General features: G+C 46.0%; 2 protein-coding genes across 2 annotated transcripts; one reads left to right on the top strand and one right to left on the bottom strand.

Moving 5' to 3' along the window:
• Positions 1-504: 504 nt before the first annotated feature.
• LOC149743475 (zinc finger MYM-type protein 1-like) lies at positions 505-2,697 on the top strand. Its single transcript, XM_089890069.1, has one exon. The coding sequence runs from the start codon at positions 505-507 to the stop codon at positions 2,695-2,697; it is 2,193 nt and encodes a 730-aa protein (XP_089746195.1).
• Positions 2,698-3,536: 839 nt separating this feature from the next.
• Positions 3,537-9,503, bottom strand: LOC149743474 (uncharacterized). Its single transcript, XM_089890060.1, has one exon. The coding sequence runs from the start codon at positions 9,501-9,503 to the stop codon at positions 3,537-3,539; it is 5,967 nt and encodes a 1,988-aa protein (XP_089746186.1).
• Positions 9,504-10,762: the final 1,259 nt, after the last annotated feature.

The following is a 10,762-nucleotide window of genomic DNA, read 5'->3' as shown; positions in this document are numbered from 1 at the left end:
ACTCAGTTTGGGTATGGGCTTTGGTACAGCACACTGGCGCCGACTCCCAGAGGTGCGAAGGTGCGGCGCACCTCGTGAATTTTCGAGTATAAAATAAATGAACGTCTAAAAAAACGAGATAATTCTTTAAAACTTACGTTTTGTATAAACATTGTTGATTTAGGCAACTAACGATATTACATACTTTAATCGCGCGTTAAAAGCGCCCAGTATAGTTCTAATAAAAGCCGTATTATTAAACTATGGTTATGCGATTTTTGTTCGGGTAAATCATCATGCAGTACGGCATAAATATAATATAAAATAAGTAGTTAGTTACTGCAATACGACATAAATATCAAATAAAACAAGTAGTATTAAAACATACATGTGAATTGTGATAACACTAAGACTAACAATGCTTCTCATTGTTACGGAATTCAAATTAAAACATTTTCTGCATTGGTAAAAAAGTAGTATACGTGGCAAAAATACGTTTACAAAGTTTTTAAAAGTAAAAGTAGAATGTCTGCTGCAAAGCAACGTAAGCTGCAATCGCAATCGATATCCAATTTTTTTGCGCCAGTAAAGGCAGCAGGCAGAGCAGAAACATTTGAGCCTGAAAGAACGAATGCGCCGGATGGTGTTTTGTTAACAACAGAACCAAGTAATTATTCCTCTGGAAATCGTGGCCGGTACTATCAGCCTTCTTGGAAAGAGCAATTTCCATGGATACATTACGACGAAATAGTAGACGTACTTTCTTGCACCTACTGCAAATGGTCTGTAGATTCCGGTAAAGCAATGCCCAAAACACGTGAAAAACTAACAAATAAATCGAAACGGTGGGTGGATGGATTTAATGAATGGCACAAAATGAAGTCAGAATGTAAATTACATGAAAACCGTCCATACCACCTTGAGTGCGCAGCAGCCTATTTGGCAAGAAATTCCACATCACCTGGTACGACACAGCAACAAGATACGATTACAAAAATAAACACCGCTGCACTTGCACAGAGGAAGTTAAACTATGAGGCACTCGTGGCTATATTCGATTCCGTGCTCTTCTTGGCGGGTCAGGGGATAGCTTTTCGTGGTCATGACGAGTATAGTTCAAATTTTGTACAGACCGTTCGTTTGCTTTCGGTTCACTCGTCCCATGTTCATCGTTGGCTAAACAGACCCGACAAATACAAATGGATGAGTCACGATATACAAAATGAAATGCTCCGAATGTGCAGCGATGCAATAACTAAATTACTTCTAGGACGTATTCGAGAGTCGAAATATTTTGCAATAATCGCAGACGAAACATCAGACATTTCACACACGGAGCAACTTTCTCTGTGCATTCGGCACGTAGATAGGGAGTTTATTGTTCACGAGAGTCTTATTGGTTTGTTCAATGTGGGGAAAACTGATGCATTGACGCTGTTTACTACCATCTGTAATGCGTTAAATGATTTTGGTTTAGATATTGCCAATTGTAGAGGGCAGTCTTATGACGGAGCAGCAAATATGCGAGGAAACATAAGTGGTGTCCAGGCCAGATTTCGTCAAGTTAACCCACTCGCACCGTATGTGTACTGCTCCGGCCACAAGTTGAATTTAGTTGTTCAGGAAGCATTCATGTTGCACCATGAAGGAATAAATGCCCTTAAACTTCTATCCGCCATTGTAAATTTCATTCAAGTTTCCCCTAAACGCCTGGCAAATTATAAAGAATTTCTAGAAGTTAATAATGAATCAAATCTAAAGTCTAGTCTTCGTCCCCTTTGTCCAACACGGTGGGTGATGCATCTTCCAGCTCTTGATGCCTTTCTCGCAAACTACAAAAATATTCTTAACTGGCTCGAAAAAGTCTGTAACGATACAGAACTCGACAGACTAACCCGAAGTACAGCTCGGGCTCACCTTGGTTCCATCGAAAAATTTTCCTCATACTTCATGCTTCGATTGTTCCAAAAAATTTTGGCTTGGGTGCATCCGGTTCATACCGCGATGCAAGGACGTCAAATGACCATGGGAAGGTTTAAGCTACTTTTAAACAACCTGATCTGCACTTTTTCCGCAGCCACCGCTAACACATGTAACGCTAAACACTTCACTGACTCGGTTGTACAATATGCAAAGGAACCGACGACTCCACGGGGAAATGTCAATTTCTCTTCGATAGAATTTTTTTGCAGTATACACACCAGTCTTGTTGAACATGTCACAAATTCTATTCTGGAACGTTACGATAAGGAAGGATTAGAACACCTGGTAAATATAGAAAACATGATAAACAACGACCCTATTCCAGAAACATTTATATCTGACAATTTTCCCGATTTAGATTCGAAACGGTTTACAGCAGAAAAAGAGCAATTTAATTTGTACAAGATTCACCACAAACTGGATAAAAATTTAACATTGCATGAAGTAAGCAAGATGTTTGAAAATGACAAGACTCTGGAAATGATGCTGCCTAATATCGCACTTCTAATTCGCTTGTATCTCACTCTCCCTTGCACGACTTGCGAAGCTGAGCGATCTTTTAGTTGTCTAAGAAGAATAAAGACTTACCTTCGATCAACGATGACACAACAACGTTTGAATCATGTGTGTATGTTAAACGTACACGCTGATATTATTCAAAAGCTCAACAAGACGGAAATTATTGAAAAGTTCGTTGCCAAAAATTTAGTTCGAAAAAATACTTTCTCGTTTTAAAACCGAATTTAGCTACGTTATAAACTGTTGTTCTTGCTTTTTATATTAGTTCCTGTTATTTTCTTTTATCTTTTTGTTTGCACCGTTGTGTAGAAGTTAAATAAATGTATAAACAAGAAGCCAGACATGAGTACGCACTAAAAAGTTCTTTTGTTGGACAGTAAATTAAACGGAAGAGAAAGCGTCTTTGATTGCGTATAAACTGCATAGAATTACGAAATAATATTCCTCCCGCGAAACTTATTGTTACGGCGGTCTTAAAGGGCGCGGCCCTGCACCCAAACCCCGTAATATGGCTTCTATTTAAATCGAAAAAAGTCCATATGAAAATACACTCTGACTCTTGCTTGAAGTTTATTACACGTTGGTGGGGGACTGAACAGTACTGACGAGTGACGAGTACTAAAGAGGTTTTCAAATTGTGACTAAGTAGGCCAACGGGTACGGGAAACAACAAAACAAATACGCACTTATCACCTTATTCAAATAGAATCAGTGGTTAGACACATAAAGTAATAAATATTCTAATACAGCAGACACTAATACAGTATAGGCACGCACTGACATCTAACTATAAATTAAAAAATGTCCGACACAGATAAAATGAAGAAATGCGTAACAATGACGCTAATTGTCTATATTCTAAAATTGTCACGTGCTGGCCCGGGATTGGTCGTGACGTAAGTTGTAGGATTCTACACTCCCCCCAAATTGCGGAGTCTCAAAAACAAAGCAATTTAAAAAACAACAAAAGAATTCAAAACGAGAAGTAAACGAATCGGGAAGGTATATGCCGCGTGGGCAGAAACAATAAATAGTTCGGGGCGCGTTCATCAGCGCTAGTGACCGTCTTCTATTGAAGCGGTCGTAGGATCGTCGGACTTCTCCCTCGGCACGGAATTTTCGGGTTCGGCGGGGGCGATTAGACAAAGTTTGTGGATCGGTCGTCTCAACTCGGTGGCACGTGATGTCACGGTTACATTACGTACAAGGCCGTGCGCATCAGGGAACACGGCAGTAATCCTCCCAATTGACCACTGGGAGCGGGGCATCGAGTCATCCACAAGAAGGACGACGTCATCGATTTTAAAGTTCTCCTTCCGTTTGTGCCATTTTTGACGGGCGATAATGGTACGGAGGTATTCTCTGGACCATCGGGTCCAGAAGCGGTCGGACAAGTACTGGATATGACGCCATCGGCGTCGGGCAAAACAATCCGTTTTGTCGGTGATTGTCGGAGGAAGCTCAGGGGTCGGGTTCGGTCTTAACAGGTGATTTGGCGTTAATGGCATCTCTCCGGCGTCGTCTAGGGTGACGGGTGTGAGAGGTCGTGAATTAAGAATCGACTCAGCCTCCAACAGGAAGGTCTGCATCTGATCTTCGTTCAGTATTCGGTCACCTGCAAGAGAAAGCAAAATTCTTCGTGTTGATCTTATCATCCTCTCCCAGGCACCACCCATGTGCGAGGCGCTTGGAGGATTGAAGCTCCATTGAACTTCTTTCTGTAAAAGAAACTTGTAAATTTGTTTGTGGTTCCAACCCTGGATGGATTCACGGAGCACCCTTTCGGCTCCAACCAGGTTGGTTCCATTATCGGAGTAAATGTGATCAGGGGTTCCTCTTCGGGCAATAAATCGTCGCAATGCGTTAAGTAGGGAATCGGTTGACAAATCTCTGGCTAGCTCCAGGTGTACAGCTCGGGTGGTCATGCAGGTAAATAGGCACCCGTAGCGCTTCACTTCGCTTCTTCCCTGTTGAACTGGGAGCGGGCCAAAATAGTCGATGCCTGTGTAAGAAAACGCGGGTGAATCCATCTGCATTCGGGGCAGTGGCAGGGCGGCCATCATTTGCTGACCGGGTTTAGCATTTTTACGACGGCACGGCAAGCATTTGCTGAGGACACGGCGAACAGCGGCGTTTGGTTTGACAACCCAGAAGCGCTGACTGAGCAAATTCAGGGTATGGTTTAGTCCAGAATGACCACCAATCTCGTGATAGAGTGCGATGATCAGGTCTGTAAAATGTGAGGTGTGTGGTAGAATGGCTGGATGGCGTGTTTCGTACGGTACGGGGGCTCTCTCCAAGCGACCACCCACTCTCAGCACGCCGTCTGACAGCATCGGGTTAAGCTTGAACATAGGTGATGAGCTGGCGGTTTTCGGGGGAATTTTCTTGTCTTCACGTAGGACGTTCAACCACTGCGAGAAGTGCTGCTCCTGTACGTATTTCAGCAGCTCGGTCTCTGCTCGTTTAAGCTCGATGACGGTCAACAGATGGGACGTCGTCTTCATCTCTTCTTTCTTGTGTCGGGCAACGATGTAGTCTTTAAATCTCAGAAGCCAGGCGGTTGTTCGTTTCAAGCGGTGCAAGCTCGAATAACGGGTCATCAGTTTATCGGTCGCGGGAACGGCAATCTGTATGGAAAAAACGGTTGGGGTTATTTTATCAAATGCCTTAATGTCGCAGGACGACATTTCCTTCTTTGAGAAGTTGTTTGGCCAGTGCTCTGGAGCAAGTTTCAGGAATGGGGGCCCTTGAAACCAGAGTTCGCTCTGCAACAGTGACTCAACAGATGCACCTCTGGATGCACAGTCGGCGGGGTTTAGTTTCGTAGGTACATGTCTCCAATTGCTAATGCAGGTGTGCTTGGAGATTAAGGCGAGGCGTCGGGAAACGAACAACGGGAATCGCTTCCGGTCGTTGAACAGACTCTGCAGCACAACCGAGGAGTCGGACCAGAACAACGACGGGTACCGTTCTAGACCGAGTTCTCTTCGCAGCACTTGGTCCATTTTCACCGCCATGACGGCGGCCATCAGCTCAAGACGGGGTATGGAGACGTCATCTTGCGGGTTTAAACGGGACTTTCCCATCAGAAGAGTGCAGTGGGCATGGCTATCGTCGTCGAGTGTGCGCAAATAACACACTGAGCCATAAGCAATTTTTGATGCATCTGCGAAGTAATGCAGCTGCACATCATCAGTGTGTGTTCGTTGTCCAAAAGTACGGGGAATTGCGACGTTGCGGAGTTGCGGGAGGCTTGAGAGCCACTTTTCCCATCGCTTGAGTTCGGGTTTCGGGATCGGTTCGTCCCACTCCAGCTCTTGTTGACAGAGGTTGCGGTAAATGAGACGAGCTTCCAGCACAACGGGGGTTACGAAACCAAGGGGGTCAAATAACGAGTTAACCGTGGACAGCAGTCCGCGGCGGGTACGGGGTTTCATCGGTAAGGCAATAGTAAATCGAAATTCATCGGCGTGCACGTCCCAGTTGATGCCGAGGATTCGCTCGTTAATCTGTTCGTCGAATGAACGTACTTGTAGGGACTTAGAGCGTTCTTCTTCGGGAATAGAATCCACCACTTCTTTGCAGTTAGATAGCCACTTCGTGAGTCGAAATCCAGCCTTGGACAACAGGGCTCGTAGATCGTGAACCATCTTCACACCGGCCTTCGGATTCGGGACGGAGACAAGGCAGTCGTCGACGTAAAAATTATCTTTTATTACGGTGGCCACACGGGGATCGAATTCGCCACCAAAGTCGGTGGCGGCCTGCCGTAAGCAGAATGACGCGCAACTAGGAGAAGACGTTGCGCCGAACAGATATACCTTCATTCTGTAGGCAGCGGGTTCTAACGAAGTATCACCTCCTGACCACCACCAGAACCGCAGGGAATCTCGGTCACGTTGGGCGACACGCACCTGGTGGAACATTCCTTCAATATCGGCCACCAGGGCAACGGGTTCTCGTCGAAATCTGGTAAGAACGCCCACGAGGCTGTTAACAAGGTCGGGTCCTTGCATAAGTACCTGGTTAATTGAGATTCCGTGATGTTGCGCAGCGCAGTCGAACACGACGCGAAGCTTATCAGGCTTATGGGGGTTCATGACAGGGTGGTGCGGCAGGTACCACACACGGCGGTCGGTTTTCAGTTCGTGCATCGGGACTTCCTCTGCGTAGCCCTTCGTAAGCATCGTCTGCATCTGTTCGTCGTACTTACTCTTCATGTCGGGGTTACGGACCAACCTCTTCTTTAAGCCAGCCAAACGTCGAATTGCCATCATTGTATTGTCGGGTAGAACTTGATAGTCGTGTCGCCACGGGAGGGGTAGTTCGTAATGGCCAGCTTCAAACTGGACTGATTGCTTCATCATTCTGTACGATCGTCTATCCTCTGCAGAAACCGGGGTATGCGGTAGCTCGTCGTCGCTGTCGGAATCGGCGGTGATCGGTCTTAGGTCGCTCTCATCACTCAGGAACATGGCGTGCGCTTCCTGTAGTCTCGCGCCATGGATACTAGCAAATATAAAACTGGAACTCACGTGGTCGGTCGCGGGTGTGTCGGACGAGGGGCCTAGGAGGGACCATCCTAGTGGCGTCTTGACCGCGTCGGGACATCGGCCATGGCCGCTTCGGGTTGTCTCTACACGGAAGGCTTGCGGGGCGTTGGCACCGATCAATAGTTGGACTGATCCGTACTTTATCTTCGGGAAGTTGTTGGCGTTCAGTTGGTGATGCTTTATCGTCTTCGGGCTGGGAACAGGATTTGGGTCTACGGGGATTTTATCGATAGCGATCACGTCGGGGAGCTCGATCCAGTCACCGCCATCTAGCGGTCGAACTGAAAGATTAATCGATACTGTATTTAATACCTGCGGTGATGTCAGGGTTTTCAGCGTCAGGTGTCTCGTTTCTCCGCTAGCTTGTAGCTTGTTGACTAGGGAACGGTCACAGAAAGTTGTCGTCGAACCTTGATCCAGAAATGCGTACGTATCAACCACCTTATCTTCGAAGCGGACCTTAACGGGAACAACATTGAGAAATACGTTGTATTCGGCCGATTGAACAGCCGCGTTGGTTGCACTACTCTCGGGCGGCTTCGGACGGGGAGGTAAATTATGTAATAATGTATGGTGGTAGTTACCGGTACAACCTTCGACCTTACAGCGTTCACGGCTTCGGCATTCTCTGGCGCTGTGGTATCTCATGAAGCATTTAAAGCACAATCTCTTCGTTTGGACGAACTCTTTTCTATTTTGCAGCGACATCGATCTGAATCTTTCGCATTGGCTCAAGCAGTGGGAACCTGCACAACAAATACATACGTTAGGTTTATTATTTAGTCTCGCGGGCTCTTCCACGACCGAATTGTAGACGGACGACTTTGCCCTTCGTTGCAGGTTGGTTCGATTGGAGGCGGGGTGCATTGCTCTTCCAAATATGCTGTTTGCTTCGGCACTCTTTTCACAAACAAAGGCAGATAAATCGGCAAACTTCGCTCGGCTCTTTCGCAGACGCTCAACTTCGAACGACCGCTTTACCCATTCTTCTCGTAACGTCGGTGGTAGCTTGGCTATAACATTTAGCATGATCTCCATCGAATCTATGCTTGATGACTGTTTCAGGTCTTGAAGCGAGGTACAGCAACGGTCCATCAGTACGGACAGATTCTTTAGACCGACGGGGTCGTGCTCATTTGCTCTCGGGGCGTTTTTTAGATGCTCTTCGCAGTAGCGGGCGATCTCATGCGGTTGTCCATATTCTTCGTACAGCAATTTCCATGCGCTGCGATATCCAACATCGGGCGGTTTCGAGGTAAGGTGACTTATTTTAGCTCGTACGTGGGGGTCACAGTGTTGTAGTAGGTAGACGAGTTTGAGGTCGTTGCCTTCGGTCTTTCTATTGATATGAGTTTCAAACTGTCTCACGAAAGTCCAGTAGTTCATCGGGTTACCGTCAAACTTGTCTATTACGGGGCGGGGTAGGAATCGTTCGCCAACATCGGTTACTCTGTCTCGTCTTTCGGGTACATGGTGAGTCGGGATAGGTTCGGTTTCAGGGAAGGCGGTATATCCGGGAACGGGGACCCGGTCGGGTTGGCGGGTATCTTCGTGCGGGAGGGGACGTGGATAGCGGTCAGTGGTACCGATCCTCGTTGGGAGCGACGAGTAAACAGTTTCCATGTTTAACGGGGAGTGGCGAACTTCTGGCGGGGGGTTGGTTTCTCTTAAATTTGCGAGTTGCGGCGACGGGAGATTATCGGGACCGGGAGGATATGCGGGCGAAACATGGCGAGATATGACGGCGGCAGGGGGCGGTTGACTCAGGGGTACCTGGTTCTGGTTGCTAACCACGAAGGTTCGGATATTTCGAGGAACGGGCGTCGACGATGACGATTCTGTGGCTTCGCCGTCTTCTTCTGTCCATGCTTCCATAGTGACACGGGCTAATTCTAATTCTCTTTGTTTTTCGTTGAAGGCTAGTTCTGCTTCTTCTTCCTCTTCGCGGGCTTGGCGCTCGGCCTGTTCCTTGGCTTCGCGGGCTTGGCGCTCGGCCTCAAGGGCTTGGCGCTCGGCACGCAGTCTGGCTCGTTGTCGGGTTTCATGTAGCCTTTCTTGCGCTTGCTCCTTGGCTAATTTAGCTTGCGCCAAATTTACGCGACTGCGTCTCTGCTGGCTCCTTACGGAGCTTGTGGTCGAGGCCAAGCTGGGGGAACGATGGGACTCACTGGGAGTGGGTCTATTTAAATCACTATCGGTGGTTTCGATCCATGAACGAACGTGTGCATCGAATTCGTCCTTTTCCTCTTGGACGGTAGATTTACATATTTCCGTGCCTTCAAACAATTCGAGCTCGGTAGACGTTTGGCACAGGTTCATCAAACGATCAAAGTCACTGTCGATGGCGGGAATCAATTCACGTAAGGGCGCCAGCCCTGCAGGCTTCAACATCAGCTTCTCGGCATAAATATATTTGTCCTTCAAGCATTTGAGGACGTCGGGAATACGGGCGGGAACAGATGCCATGGCTATGCGGGGCTATCGTACTGCTGGAATCACTGGATACGGGAATGGGAAATTGAACTAAGTAATTTGAAAACGATGTTACGGCGGTCTTAAAGGGCGCGGCCCTGCACCCAAACCCCGTAATATGGCTTCTATTTAAATCGAAAAAAGTCCATATGAAAATACACTCTGACTCTTGCTTGAAGTTTATTACACGTTGGTGGGGGACTGAACAGTACTGACGAGTGACGAGTACTAAAGAGGTTTTCAAATTGTGACTAAGTAGGCCAACGGGTACGGGAAACAACAAAACAAATACGCACTTATCACCTTATTCAAATAGAATCAGTGGTTAGACACATAAAGTAATAAATATTCTAATACAGCAGACACTAATACAGTATAGGCACGCACTGACATCTAACTATAAATTAAAAAATGTCCGACACAGATAAAATGAAGAAATGCGTAACAATGACGCTAATTGTCTATATTCTAAAATTGTCACGTGCTGGCCCGGGATTGGTCGTGACGTAAGTTGTAGGATTCTACACTTATGTAAGAATCAATTGGTGAAGAATAAAAATAACGCGTTTTACTGCGCATAAAATTTACTATTCGAATGACGTAAACGGGCCGTGACGTCATAGTTTTCGATCCGCACCTCGACGATTTTTTTGAACTCGGCGCCTATGGTACAGCACATAACATAAGCTTTCCTGTTTGGAGTTTAATGTATGGCTATTAACTAGGGCACCAATTTTGAAAGTCTGGCACACATAGAAGTTTTGTGTATCTTTAGACAAAATCAGATGTAAAAGATACAACTTGGTAGTTACCGATGTGTTGTTTTAACTAATGTCATTTGCTATATAACATTGGCCATTAAAAGATTGGTCAATAAGTTTAACGTAGAACAACTGTGCACATCGGAAATAAAATGCATTAATCCACCATGTACGCCAGAAATGGATTACACAACACCGGTCGTTTTATAATTTTTCTGTTGTACTGGGATAAAATAGTAACATAGTTTCGCTAGACGAGAGGCAGAAAATCAGTATTATTGATTTTAATTGCAAAATTAAATTGCGGGCAAGTCATGTTCAATCTTTAACTATAGATCACCGTATAAAAAATCATTTAATACAAGAAACTCACGAACTAGTATAGCAAACAAAGCCCGGTAACTCGTAAACATTATTGTATTGTTTAAAATCGTCCCCGAATGTTTGTCGTGTTATGAGACATCAGCTGATTGACGCATCGGGGAATTTGTT

Source organism: Ciona robusta, chromosome 1, assembly GCF_009617815.1.
Source record: "Ciona robusta chromosome 1, ASM961781v2".
NCBI classification, from domain to species: Eukaryota; Metazoa; Chordata; class Ascidiacea; order Phlebobranchia; family Cionidae; genus Ciona; species Ciona robusta.
This window is presented reverse-complemented; position numbering and strand designations above follow the sequence as displayed.

Bases quoted from the DNA above. Each gene is read 5' to 3' on its own strand.
- LOC149743474 (XM_089890060.1), bottom strand. From the start codon at position 9,503: ATGGCATCTGTTCCCGCCCGTATTCCCGACGTCCTCAAATGCTTGAAG.
- LOC149743475 (XM_089890069.1), top strand. From the start codon at position 505: ATGTCTGCTGCAAAGCAACGTAAGCTGCAATCGCAATCGATATCCAAT.